Source organism: Blennius ocellaris, assembly GCF_963422515.1.
Source record: "Blennius ocellaris genome assembly, chromosome: 18".
Classification (NCBI taxonomy): Eukaryota; Metazoa; Chordata; class Actinopteri; order Blenniiformes; family Blenniidae; genus Blennius; species Blennius ocellaris.
This window is the reverse complement of record NC_137667.1, coordinates 18,195,343-18,210,035: the sequence shown is the minus strand read 5'-3', so window position 1 is coordinate 18,210,035 and position 14,693 is coordinate 18,195,343. Positions and strand designations below refer to the sequence as shown.

General features: G+C 42.5%; 1 protein-coding gene across 2 annotated transcripts; it reads right to left on the bottom strand.

Moving 5' to 3' along the window:
- Nucleotides 1-976: 976 nt before the first annotated feature.
- Nucleotides 977-14,492, bottom strand: LOC308143156 (heterogeneous nuclear ribonucleoprotein Q-like). Of its 2 annotated transcripts, XM_080513870.1 has the most exons (11): nucleotides 14,380-14,492; nucleotides 12,464-12,623; nucleotides 11,314-11,432; nucleotides 11,008-11,229; nucleotides 10,076-10,252; nucleotides 9,584-9,719; nucleotides 9,282-9,487; nucleotides 8,056-8,205; nucleotides 7,846-7,967; nucleotides 5,905-6,319; nucleotides 977-4,149 (listed from the first exon to the last, which is right to left on the bottom strand). In XM_080513870.1, exons 1-11 carry the CDS (start codon nucleotides 14,380-14,382, stop codon nucleotides 4,108-4,110), a joined length of 1,752 nt encoding a protein of 583 aa, XP_080369996.1. In that variant the 5' UTR covers nucleotides 14,383-14,492; the 3' UTR covers nucleotides 977-4,107. The 2 variants fall into 2 exon arrangements, with proteins under 2 accessions (XP_080369996.1, XP_080369995.1); XM_080513869.1 differs by lacking the exon at nucleotides 977-4,149 and having other exon boundaries at nucleotides 5,072-6,319.
- Between the last annotated feature and the right edge of the window lie 201 nt (nucleotides 14,493-14,693).

Here is a 14,693-nt window from a genome sequence, read left to right as displayed (position 1 = left end):
ACATTTTAAGCCTCAAACGAACACCGGCAAACTCATATTTGACTTCATGGAAAAAGATTTAAATACTTCACTAAAATCCTGAGTTTCACTTCATTGTCAACCTTTAATCAATGTATAAAAACGTTTTATTTTGTAGCTCTCTGTTCCCTGCTGTGTCTTTGTATGCAAGTTTATGTACCTTTTGTCATTATATGTCAGTTATATGTACTGTATGTTTTCTTTTTTGCATTTGTCAACTGTGGGAATAACATATTTTACCCTTGCAGCCCCTTTTTAGACATGTTCAACTAATCATGTATGCTGTGTGTACATTGGATATAGACACATCTATTTTGTGTAATTGTATATTGGTAAAATACATGCATTTCTATTTACAATTAGTGAGAGTGAATCATAATAATTGAATTATTTTTTAAGTATTTAGTTGTACGTTTTGGTGTCTGGAACAAATACTTTCCATCAATATTTCTTGTTGATATTTTTACACACAGAAATCGAGGTTTAATTATTCCAAGTCTTTTCAGTACATACATAATCAAAATTGTCATACACACTGAACTTTCCCAGTACTTGAATTAGATTTGAACAATCTGGTGGAAACAATTACACCTATTCATGATTTGCCAAAAACGTTTATTTTAATGTTTTAGTCTGCATGTGGGGGTTGAACATAAATCCTTACTGAACATGGAAGATGCCACTTTTAAAAAGGATTATGAACAAGTGAATGAAAAGCCGCTTCCAACAGGTCGCCGCACAAAGCAAGACTCTGCCAACATGGCAACCCTGACTTCAACGTGCGTCACTTCCGTGTTGGTGATCTATTTGTTTCGGAAAATGCCTGAAATTACTGGGAAGTAAATTCTTAACCGTTCTTCACCTTAAGTTCATTCAAACTGGTTAAGTATGCATTTGCCTTTTCGTGTACACAAAGGCCTTTCTGGACGGTTAGAAAACAAACAACACAAAACCACAATCAAAGTCAATAACTTTATTAGAAAAATAGGTTTAACTCACCTCACTGTACAGTATAAAACATTTCATTTGCAAGACTGCAAACACACTTGTTAGCAAAAAAAAAAAAAAGACTCTTTAAATTGGAGATCCAATTGAGTCAAATCTAGTTTGTAGAAGACAAAAAAAAAAAAAAGACTAATGTGGAGGAAGCTGCACAGTCGTCTCTGAAGTGGAAGAACTCCGACTTTAATGGCAAAACGTCACAAGAAGGCAGACACCAAACCAACAGAGGAGAATAAAAAGCTGGGTGATGTACGCTGCATGTCCAAACTCAGTTCTCTGGATCATTTTGAATTAAACAGAAGATGTCAGGGATGAGAAACACTTTAAATCATCTGTGTGACTAATTTCACAGATTAAATCAACTCTGGTTAAATCTCAATTCAATCAGAATAGAGCAAAACTTCCTCTTCAAGCCAATTTCAGACTCACTAATACTAATATTGAATCTGAAAATCTAAAGTTGAATTTAAGAAAGCCATTTTAGAACATTGTTAAACACTTATAGACAAATGGCCCAATCCAGACTGGTGGTGCGTTCATGAGGAGCTGGGAAGAAGTTCTCATTTTAGAGTGGAGGAAGGGAAAATACATTTGAAAGAGGGGACATTTCCACTTAAAGTGCATGGACATGAGAAAAACCTGTGTTTTGTCAAAAACTACACAACAATGTTGCAGTAATCGACTACAGTTAAAGCTTGAAATGAGCTGCAATACCACTTTGCACCACTAGGTGGTGCAGTGAGCCAGTACCAATAAAGCAGTCAAAATCTGAGGAGCACAGAAGCTCTTGGCAACAAATAACGAGTGAAACTCAAGGAGGTGGCTCTCTACTGCCACCCAGTGTGAAAAAGTACTTTGTTTAAATGCTAAACGTCATACGTTCAGCCAATGTTTGCCAACTCACAAAACAAAAACAAACAAACAAACAAACAAACAAAAAAAACAAGTAGAAGTTCAGTTTCAACTTTACAGGTATGCTTTCACCTGAGTTAGTTTATATGAAGGGATCAATGGCACCGACTTCTTAATCCCAGCTCTATGAACGCAAAAGTATCAGTTGTCACACTGAAGTAATCCGACACCTCCTGGAGGGTCTGTAAAATTGCCCCATTTAGAAAAGAAAATTAAAAAAGCTGCAACGTACATCACCCCGAGTGTCGAGGCCCGAGACATCCCGCCAAGCCACAACAGAAATGTTAAGACAGCTGTCCCGTCGTGGAAGACAAAGGATGGCCACCGTGCTTTCTTCCAGGCATTCCTTACAACGTTAAAAAACAAACGGCTCTAAAAACCACTTTCCCGTCCGTCCACTACATCTTTGATCGCGTTCCGCGAAGACAGCGAGGCTCTTTCAGGCTCAGTCAAGTCTTAAAACCACGTCCCGGGCTGCGTTCACACGCACTGGTGCAGCTCACGGGTCCAAACTCAAAGCAAACCGTGTTCAGCATTAACGGATCCAACAGGCCCACGAATACGTCGACTGTGTAAATTAAACCTGGACTACATTTGGTTCATACATGGACCAATTTTTACATGGTTGTGGAGTAATATCAGCATGCACAAAGTTAAAAATTTCACGTTATCTAGGATTGTGCACGTGTAAATATTGTTATAAATACATTTGTGTGTCGAGGTTTTCCAGCGCCCACGGCAACCTGTAAATGTGTCACTTTGACAAGCAGATAAATGTGTGCAATTCTGTACATATTACAGATTTTCCTATGTTGCTTGATAGTACTTTGCCTCGTTTTAATCAACATTTTATTTATGCACCATGTGTTTTGCTCTCATGCCACATGGTTTGAATGACAACGTGGGGGTCTCAAGTCTTGACCCTCAGCCTGGACTCGCAGGCTCAAATGTGTCAGGCTGTGTAATGTTTACATCACCAAGTTAAAAACAAACACACACAAGGGCAAATAAAACTCAAGTCCTCTCAAATTTGAGTACGGCGAGCGTTACGTTATTCTGCTTCTCATTTCCAAGTGCTTTCGTGCCTTTGTAAACAAAACGCGGTATTTCGTCTCCATTTTTGAACCGTTAATCTACGCCAATGCTGAATTTGCCTCCTTTTCCACATCCGTGCTGTGACCTCGCAGCAGATCCGCTACTCCTTTGAAATTCATTTGAAAATAGATCTCAGCTCATGGAAAATAAAAAAATCCTCATTGCATAAACTAAACTAAACCTTTGACGCCCTCGGGGAAATTCCTTTCCAGCCAATCCTGTCTGGGATGCGGCCACGTTACGGCGCTCCAGGAAGCTGATGGGGGGGGGGGGGGGGGGTGTCAAAAAGGTCTTGCTCAAGGAGCCACAGTAGTGACCCGTCAGCTGTGGGATTCGAACCTGCGAACTCCCGATCCCAAATCCGCTTGTCGAACCTCTAAATACCCCCCCCCCCCTCAAACACAGCTGATAGAAGTGCGTCGCGTTGACATGATTTAAACACACTGGACCACGTCTTGATGTGAGCTGCACCACCGGAGTGAACGCCGCCTTAAATAAGTGCTCCGTCGTTTCCTGTGCAAACCTCTGAGGTATCGGACCCCGCCTCCGCTTCCAAAAAAGCCGAGACAGAGCAGGTGCGAAACCCGAGGTAGTAAACAAACCTTTTTTTCTTTTTTTTTTCCCCCTTCCTGGAATGCCCGACCTTTAACGGCCAGGATGGAGGGGAGGGGGGGAATCGCACCTCAACGCCACCTCAGATAATCATAGATTATCAATCCATCGTGAAGATGTAGTTTAATAAAGCACTCAAAGAAAAAAAAAAAAAAAAAAAATCTGCTAAACCACTCCAAACTTTTACAAAAAAAACAAAAAAAAAGTGCAAAGCCTTTTCCAGGATGTCCATCATGAACTTGAAATCCAACTCAGAAAGTCTCAAATGGTAGATGTGGGATGGTACCGGGGCGGGGCGGGGAGGGGGAGGGGCTTATAAACTTTTTACAAAACATTTTCTCTTCTGATTATCTTCAATTGTGGTATCAAAAAAAAAAGTCTGGAATACCATTGGACCTCTGAGTCAGTCTGTTGACCTTACCACTCCCATCCACTGGCAGCCTGCAGCACCGAACGCTGGGTCAGTCTTCATAGCGACGCGTCAGGACCGGCCTCGACCCCTTTGTCCTGCTAGTCAGGTAACAAAAGGAAGCAATTAGAGGATGGACAACAGGATACGACCACACACTTAAATGCACAGCTAAGTCTCTTTCTCACACACACACACACACACGCACACACACAGTCGCGTCGGCTAAGAAGTGCAGAGGGAGAACTGTGTGAACGACATGAATATGCAGAGCAAGACTCTCACGCCCGCTGACGTTAAAACATGCAACATGTCAGTGCCTCGGTGAGGAAGTCAAGCAGGTTCTGATCGGTAGCGTAAAACTGAGGCGAGGCGGCAGAGAGGGGGGGGGGGGTGAGGGTTAACGGCAGCCCACGTATTGGAAAAGCAACATAAAGACTTAAAAAGCGGGACATGCATGGCAGTTCTCCCACAAAAATTAAAGAAGAAAAGAAAAGAAAAAAAAAATCAAACCTCAAGATAAAACATGCAAAAGATTAGTATCCAGGCCTTCAACAGCTAGGTAGATCCTTCTGGGACAAGGAAAAGCTTCACTTTGAGAAGAAATCAAATTGTGCTTTCTTTCTCCCTCCACCCCGCCTCGATAGTCGGCGACAAAACGGGACAAACCCGAAGGGGGGCGGGGCTTAACTCTCGGGGACACCAATTTGTGAGACATTTGGAGGGGGGGGGGTATTTCTTTTTCTTTTTTTGGACATGAGAAGAACTCATAAGGATGAAGTATGTCACTACACATACAGAGCACTTGAGAGATGCCGACTATAAGAAGTAGGTGATTTGAAATTTGATGGCATGCAGAGGTGACACTGTAGCATGTGGCCAACATTGGCAAACCTTTTTTTAAGTCCATTTTCGTCCACAAGGAGCCTTTAAAAATTTGAAGGCAATTTGAAGAGAGAATTTGCCGAAACATGAATTTGCAACACAATTTGAAGTTTTGTACACGTGTGCGTGTATGTTTATTAAAGCAGACAAACAGCAAAGAATACAAGCCAAAATGTAAAGCCAAAAAATAGGACTGCGACGGTCCTTTTTTTTTTTTTTCTTTTCCTTTTCTTCTCAATAACAAGACACGCATTACTTTGTGACAATACAAATTGTATTTTCATTTGTTTTAAATACATGTTTAGGAGACATATGCTTTGTCGCTGTTAGCTACTTAAAACATGGAAACCAGAAGTTCTAAAAACAGACATAAAGCTATAGCCAAATAGACAGCTCGAGCACATTATTTGCATCTAAAAATTTGTTATGGAAAATCTTTTACGACCATCTTTTTTTTTTTTTCTTAAAAAATAAAAACAAAAACAAAAAGGAGAAAACCAGTTCGCCAGAAACAGGTGGGAGTGTGACTACGGTTTGAGTCCAAGCGGATTATTAAAATATGTACAAAAAGTTGTTTTCTTGCCAGATGTCACCAATTGAGGGAGGAAAAACAAAAAAATGCAGGCAACCGTATGGGATTGAGGGCCAATCAGATCAAGTCTCTAAAGAAAAAGACAAAAACAAAAAAAAAAAAAGAAAAAAAAGAACCAAACACGTATTTTGTTATCAAAGCCCTACTTGGTTTACTTCCACTGTTGCCCAAAAGAATCCTGATAAAATTCCTGGTTGTCAGATTTGTAACCGGAATAGTTACCAGAATGGTCACCACCTTGGAGCGGTTGCTGAGCAATGGGTTGAGAGCCCCAGTTCTGATTATTGGTCTGGCGACGCTTGGAATCTGGCTGGTTGTACCCGTCAGCTTTGCGCTTTCCTCCTACATTTCCACCGCGGCCACCCCGCGCACCACGTACCCCTCCTCGCCCTCTCGGCTGCACGCCTCCTCTTGCTCCCCGCCCGCCGCCGCCGCCGCCGCCGCCGCCACCGCCACCGCCGCGGCCTGGTCCGGGCCCGCCGCGCTGGGAGAAGCCGGCCCTGCCTCTGGGTGCCCCGGCGCCACCGCGTCCCCTGGACGGCGAGGCTCCGCCCCGCACGGCCCGGCTGCCGCCCCGCCCCCGGCTGGGCGCCTGGAAGTCGTCGTAGCCGTAGTAGGGGTCCTCGTAGCCGCCGCGGTAGTTGTGATAGTCGTAGCTGTAGTAGTCATAGTAGTCCTCATAACCGTAGTAATCCGGGGGGTAAGAGTAGCCGCCCCGGCTGCCGCCTCGGCCCCGGCTTCTCACCGGCGGGGGCATGTGGGGAGGGGGAGGGTAGTAGTAATAGTCATCATACCTGGCAGAACAGAGCAAAGATTACAAAACAAAGCGGAGAAAAGGACTGAGGAACTCGTAACCAAAGTACCGGTTCCACAACGGCATTTTGAAAAGGATGTCAATTTACACAGAAGGGACAGACGCACTGAAAACAATGTAGTTAGGATGCCAGGCCACAAGGTGGCGATACAAGAGCAATACACTATAAACATTAACAATGGGTGTACAGGACCTTCTAGTGGACAGACAATGTTGGATTGTTATAGCAGTGACTGTCAAAATAAAACTACCAAGTCCCAGGAGAATCTGAACTGGCAGCCATGACACTCTGGAGGAAAACCTTGTTCTTATTGTCCATCTGCTTCCTTCATTACGGTGATTTCAACAGCTCATATAACAAATGTGACATGCTGACCAAGTCGCAGACGTCCCTGTAATGCGAGTCAAGTAAAACGCTCTTTCACCAGTTGGTATCTTAGAAATGTCATCAAGAGTTTCAGGTTCTGAAGCGTCTGGATAACAAATCCCTTCAGTGGTGACGATATCGGTGTTTGTTGTCGTCATGCCGTTAAACACATTTCACATTGTGACCCATAATAAGCTTATGCTAGAATAAACATGACATATTCATCATCTCTGTTGTGTTCTTTACATGTGTCCACTATATTTAGTGTTTCTGAATGTTGATAAAGACTTTCTACACAGCATATAAAGCTTCACCTCCCAGATAAACGGATCAAATGAAACCTGTCAATCACATATTGTGAAGCAGCATCAGGGCCACCCAACAAATCAAAAAAATTATAATAAAGACATTTCAGAAAGGAAATTTGGAATCTTCATTAAAAACAAACAAACTATTGTTGAAATTATCAAAAATCTAAACTTCGACAATAAAGTCATTAAAATGTGTCAACAGTCCACATTCAAAGTGTAGTTTATGTCAAATGTGGTTAAATTGTTCTGTTAAGTTCAAATAACTTGAAGTGATGCCGGTAGAGTTTTAGTCAGTCTAAAGCCTGTTTTGTGGTTCATTCAATACGAGGAGAGAAGTAGAATTCAGGCCACCAGAAATCGCTTTAAGACATTTAAATTATGAAATAATTATTCTAGTCTCTAGCCAGCCGGACAAAGTCGTTCAAATGCATATTTCATCGCCTTTTCTTCTTCTGAGAAACCACATTTTTTTTATTTTTGTTATTTCTTTAATAATAATGATAAAGAATAATTTCCTTCTTTAAACTAATATGGACTTGATCAATACTGGCGTTTTTTTCCTTACATGCAATTCAAACCCTCCTGGAATAGACTCCCTGATGCTTTGGCATTTTAGAGTTTGAATTTCAAATGGCGTTTTAAGCCCCGCGGGGAGAAAGTGACCAACAGATGGAGCTTCTATTCTTGGTACGAGTCCAGTTTAGTGACGATCTACTGCACCTGTATGTTCATTGTGGGTCTGAATGCCAGTGTTCTGTAACGGGTCCAGGCTTAAGGGGACACGACGTCTATCTTTGGTGTGGTTCCATCTGAGGAGGAGTTTCTTACATTTGTGTTTTGGCGGCTTGCCTCTGGGCCTTGCGCTCCTTCCTCTTCTGATCTGGTGGCTTCGCGAAAACGATCTCAATGGGCTCTCCCTCCAGCTCCTTCCCGTTCAACTCCTCCAAGGCCTGAGAGGAGATGTGACGCACTGGTCAGCGTCTCACAGCAGAGAAATTGCTCACGATTCCAAAAGGCCGCGGCAGAACGTGGACAGACCTTCACTGCACCGTCTCGCTCCTCGAAGTGAATGAAGGCGTAGTCTTTCAGCTTCTTCACTCGCTCCAGTTTCCCAAACTGACTGAAGGACTTCTCCAGGATTTCCTCTGTAACACTGTTGGCGAGGTTCCTCACAAATAAAACCTTCACCTGCAACACAAAACACCTCACATCAGCCACACGCGGAAAAACTGAACTTCTCAGAGTGAAACTCGAGTGAAGCAACGGATCATGACCTCAAAAGTGTCATAGATAATCCAATAATTTCTTAATTATTGTAAAATAGAAAACATTCAAGGAAGAACTCATCACACGAAGTTTCTTAATACGCTCATTTCACAGCCTCTTTGTGTTCAATGAATCGCTCCAATTATCACTTCCTGGTAAAAACACGTTGCCCTTTGGCCTTCGGAGGATTGTGAGGTGGTCTTAGCCTGACCTGAGTGTTTTTAAATTCAACAAATATTATTAGTTATTCTTAGCTTTTATTTACGAGTCATGACGTCCTTGCAAAGGAGCAAAGTCCTCTTTGTTTTAAGGGGTATGATCATCTTTCTGAAGATAAGTCAGAATTTGCAGAAAGCCGCCCCGAGGAGGCAGGTTTAGTAATGATCTCACACATTACTGATCAACACCAGAGTGACTGACATGAAACTAAACCAATCAGCGTCATGTACAAGACTTGGGGAGATTTTTAACTCGCGCCTTCTTCAGTGATTGGCTGAACGTCAGTTCTGGGTTGTTTCTCTCATGTTTCTACGAGACGTTGAGCTGAAGACGACAAACGGTGAGTCTCTGATCGTCAACTCTGTTTTATCTCTTCTAATTTACCCTTTGAAAGGAGAAATTTGCCTGAAAAGCTGCAGGTCAGGTTCAATTTTCTCCATTATAGTTATTTTTAAAAGCACACAAACTGAAATTTTGTAGGTTTGTTCATGTTTAGAAATGCTCATATTTATTAACGACTGAAAATCTAAGGCATTAATAAAAACTATTTATATATTCTAACTTTATTTTTTTAGGTTTCTAATAGATGGCTTGATTGACACACTGTATTTAAATGAAGTTAACAGTGGCTGAAGTCATGCATCACCAGCCGCCACTGACAGGACGTCAGAACTTAACTGGCCGGACTTGAACCAAACACTCAGAAGACCATTTCAATGACTAAATCTTGTTTTAACATCTAAAAAAAATAATAAAAAAAGTTAATTTCCACAGCTCACCTTGGCCATGACTTCAGGATCGGGGTCCTCGATGGGGTCGGCCCACTCCACCGTCACCACGTTGCCCCAAACCTTCACCTTGCCGCTCATTAGCCGGCGGCGGGCCTGAGCCGCCGTCTTGTGGTCTTCGTACTCCAGGAAGCAGAAGCCGCGGTTCTTCTTTTTGTCGTCGGGTTGGTGGTACAGAATGACGTCGCTGAGACCCTCTGGGTCAGCGCACACACACACACAATGAGTTCGTTAGTGATCAGCCGGTCGATCATTAAGGTGTTAAGAGCAGACAATGGAGAAGATCTGTGTACCTGTGACTTTAGCAAACTCTTCAACAATCTGCTCCTTCGTTTTACTCTTGGGAATAGAGCCAACGAATAACCTGTTATTAGCGACTGATATACACACGCCGATGTGTTTGCCAGGACGAATCTCATGATTGTTACACTGGAAGAACACAAAAAGAATGCAGGTCAAAGCTGCGCTCAAACACACTGCAATTGGCTACAAAAGATTGTTTCTTTACTTTTCCACAACATTTCCAATTCATCATCAGCACTTTGGGGAACGCTAACAGACTTTTCTTTTTTAAACCTTCAGCAAAGTGAAAAATTCAAAAGCCTATTAATACAAAACTCCAGGAAATGTAAAATAGTGTTCGTATTGTAAGTACAGTGTTGCATATGTGAAGCTGGTAGCTCATGAGCGGTTCCACACTGAAACTGCCAGGCAGCACAAACAGCAACTGAATATACACGTTTTCATTGTGAAAGCCGTCCTACAGCATTCCTGACTCAACTTACCAGCTTCACTGCCTCCTGTGCTGCGTCTTTTGTGCAGAACGTGACGAAGGCATAGCCCCTGTTAAGGCCACTGAGGGGGTCCATCATCAGCCTGAGATCCCAGATGGGCCCAGCCTTCTCGAAGAGAGGAACCAACTCATCCTCGAACAGGTCGCGGGGAATCTTGCCAACGAATATCTGGGAAAACGGAACAATTTGCAAATGTCCATTAGAATTACAGGATAAGAATGTCAAGCAACATGTTTGAAGATGCTCCGAAAGCTGAAAAGTTCTAAACAAAGTCGCTTCTTATCTCAGATCAAATCACGTTACAACAAAGCTCTCACACCTCAGATGGAGAACTGAGATTAGATCAGCGAAAACCCAGAACCTGATCAGGTTTCTCAGAGAAACTGATTTATCAGCTCATTCCTGTGCATTGTTACTGTGTTCACATCAAGGGTGTCAAACATGAGGCCTGCAGGCCACAACTGAACTACAAGAGGCTCCAATTCAACCAAAACCACAAATTGTAAAGATTTCAACACATTTTTTTTTTTTAAACCAACTTTCTCAAGAGTTGTGGACACAACACAACACTGAGACATGATCAAGTTTATAAAAACACGCATAATGCAAAATCGAGGAGACATTTTGTGGAAATTACAATGTATTTTGCGCCAGTGTAAGGTTTCATTAAAATTGGCTTTAAGTTCAGATTGTAGTATTAGTTTGCTTTGATAAAATAGACATTTTTGTGACATATTTTGCACCACAAAAAGAGAAAACTGAGAATAATTATTACTGCACTATTCTAATGGTCCAGCCCACACCAGATGAACTCAAATGTGTCCGACACAAACACATGGTTTGTTTATATTCCAGTAGGATACCATTTGAGTCTATAGTGATTCCCTGCATGCATCGGTGTAATTTATGTTCCAATGATGTACCTCTGTCCCCACAGTGGGCTGGGACCCAGAGTAGACCTCCTCGGGCGGGGGGCCGCCGTACTTCCGCTGGCCGGTCGTCACGTCGAGCGTGTAGTTGGTTCGATCCAGCAGCTCTTTGATTTTGGCCTCGTCCGGTCCTTTAGTGGAATCTGAAACTTTTGTCCCTTGTTTCTCCCTCTGCCTGTAAGTCTTCATCACCCCGCAGAGAAAGGCACTTTTGTTCTGCGAGGTAAAGTGGATACAATGACACGCCGTCAATGAAATCTCCTTTTAATACCATAAGCTGGTGTTAAAGACTCAACATACCTGCACGTGTGACAGATCGCTCTCTTTAAACTGGACCAGCACTTGCAGGGCTCCCTCCTCGTTGAATTCTTTCAGGGCTTCGATCGCCCTTTCATCGAGGTCACTGTGTGCTACCAGGCCTGAAAAACAAGAAGCGTTTATGGTAAATGAGAAGATTGTGTCTGTTCTCGCATTTGGGTCACTGATCTTTCATTACGACTGGAAGAAGTCAAGAAAATATTGATCATTTACATCAGACATGTAGATCAGCTTAGTGCCAATTAAAAAGCCAACACGAGGAGGACGGGATACATTTTGATGGAAATACAGGATTCAATTCAACTTTCACATTTATTTCCCAGGTGGATCCATGTTTAATCCAAATGTCTAAAAATAGAAGTATTTTAATAACGTTTAGTTTAACATCTCATTAACATGCAAAACCTCAATTTTAGTACTTTGGCCTGTGATTCCATGAGCTCTTAAAATAAATATAATCTAAACAGCTGCACATGGTAGAAATAGGCAACACAAATTCACTAGATTAAAAAGAATCATATTCTGAAAATGGCCAGATTTTATTTTGTAGTTACATCTTCAGGTAGAGGACCAAAACTTAATTTTGTAGCGCCTATAGACTTGTGGTGGAAGATATTACTCTCATCTCTCGGCTTCAAGGGCCCGGTCCTGATCAAACCCAGTTTCCTTTTTATTGTCAGTAACCTTCCCAACAATGAACTACACTTGTGTGTTATCTCATCGTTAATTTTTCTGTATTTTCACCCTACGCAAGTGTTTACGTTCCTCTCTTTTTGGACAACACTGTAATCATGAAGGTTACAAAAGCTGAAAATAATGTAATGTCAGGATGAAACAGTAGTGGCTCAGTTTACTGTGGAAATGCGCTTGCACTTAAAAGAGAAGTAAATCGATACCATGTGTCATTTCAGTGAGGAAAGGAAATATAGAGGATTGCGATCAGGGCAGATCAACCTAAAGTTTCTATTAATAATTCATGGCTGATGCAGAGACGGCGTTGATTTGCGGTCGATTAAAGTCGTGTAAGCTGTGTCCAAACAATGCGGATTCACACAAAAACAAACGTGCGCAAAGAACTATCTGACAAATCATGTTTACAGAACGGGAATCCAGTGTTGAGCCTTCATCTCACCTGCTACATAAAGCTCATCTAATTTCTCAGCTACTTTCTGAGGTAAACCAGCCTCCAGTAGAGCCGGGAAGTGTTCTGAGTGGGTCACGGCTGCCGTAGTGTCCATGGGTTCCTCCGTACCGTTCCCGTTCACGTGATCTGTGGCCATGTCTTCAGACATCTGTGCACGTGGGATGAGAGCAGAATTAGGAATTGGCAATGTTTCCGTGCACAAAGTTAAGCAACGCATTTATGAGGATGTACGTCACTTTGAGCATGTTGGATGAAAAGTGTATGCACATTCTGAATCCACAGGTCATCACAGCTATTGTGGGGCTCCACTGTATTGTATACTGTGTTTCACATGTCAGGGAATATTTTACCTGTTGAGTTTTCAACTTTTACTAAGATCATGTCATGATTCAGGATTGTTAACTTTTTTTTAATACCCATATTTTTTCTAACATTTTTGCTGTTCAGCTTATATAAGCAGTTTCAAAAATAGTTTTTCCCCATTCTTGAGCTTTTCTTCTTTTATGGTTTGCTTTTGTCGTTTTTCTTTACCCCCCCTTCTTTTTCTTGTGGCTTTAGATATTTTACCCATTTAAATTGTTGCGCCTTCGATTAAAGCAGGTTCGGCCAAGAGCCCGATTGAAAATGACTCAAATAGAAACAAGAAAATGAATTTACATATAATTTGACTAAAACTTCAGGGAGCCACTACAGAAGGATTGAAGAACCACAGGTCTACATTGTAGGAGGGCAAGTCAGACATGTGTATCCTCTATGTACAGTGGAGCTCAGCTCAACCTGGACTTGAAAAGCAAAAAGATAAAGACAAGCGAAACGTTTCTTTTACTGAGATCTTGATGTTGCAGATCAGATTGGTGACATGTGGAGGAAAACCAAGATGATTACATTTATTATGCATGAACATGCTTGTAAACATGGCTTGTAGGAATTAGTCCTACTCAAACTTAATAGACCTCACTGAAAAAACCATCCTTTCCTCCATCTGACACACACACACACACACACACACACACACACACACACACACACACACACACACACACACACACACACACACACACACACACACACACACACACACACACACACACTGGTTACTGGGTAGAACAGAGACAACAGATTACGTGTACAGTTTGGCGCCATCGTTCAAGACAAGCCACCCTTTAAATGCTGCAACGATGCCTTTATATTGTCAAATATTTAATCAAATAACTTTCGAGACACGACACTGACAGATAAAAGCGCATACTGTTGTTGATTAGATATTAGGGAAAGATAACGTTTAGAAGAACCTGTATTGATGAAATGTTGACATTTACAGAAGCAATTGCTTGTCCCTTCATGTGCAGACCATTTCAAACATCTGAAATAATGTAAATAAAGACTTGATCGATAAATAAAGACTTAATGTTGAGGCTGATCCATTGTAGCGACTTTCACATTTATGAAACGGGCAACACCAAGACGGGACGCTGGGATCAGTAAGTCAGGTATAATTAATAAAGATTTACCCCGGGCTATTATAACAACTTAAATTTTAAAAAAATTGTGTAACTGCCTTCTTTCACGTCCACCACGCCTCTGGATGCTGGCTTGCGCTCGGAGCGCTGGCTATTGCGGGCCCGAAGCGTCGCGTGGAACCGCGGTTCCACCGACTCATATTCACGCATAAACAACTTTGCATGATAATTTCATAGTAAATTGCGTTAATTCCAATTATTTGAATATTGTGCATACCGTGAACCGGACGTCAAGTCAGAGCGGGCCTGTTTTTTCAAAATGCCGGCTAGCCGAGCGAAGGAGCCGCCGTGTCGCTAGCAAGCTGCCCGGCGTGCACGGAGAGAGCGTGGAAACGGAGGGAAAACCACACAGCGGCTTCGCGGAGGAGCTCGGCGCGTACGTACCATGCGAATCTAAACTCGGGTGCACGATGCCGCTCCGCCGTGATCGAGGTGGAACAAAAAAAAAGGAAGAAATATTCACGCCGCCGCTTCTCGGCTCGGTTCCTTTACTCCCGGTGAAACAAAATGGCGACGACGTAACGTCGCGAGCTCTGCTTCTCTCCTTCAGGCACGGGGCTTCCGGAGCGGTTTCCCACGGGCCGCTGTGCTCTTCTTCTTCTTCGTCTTCTTCGTCTTATTCTTCTTCTTTCATTTATTGGTGGGTTGCAAACAGCTTTCAGGTGCATACCGCCATCTACTGTACATAAGTGTGTAGC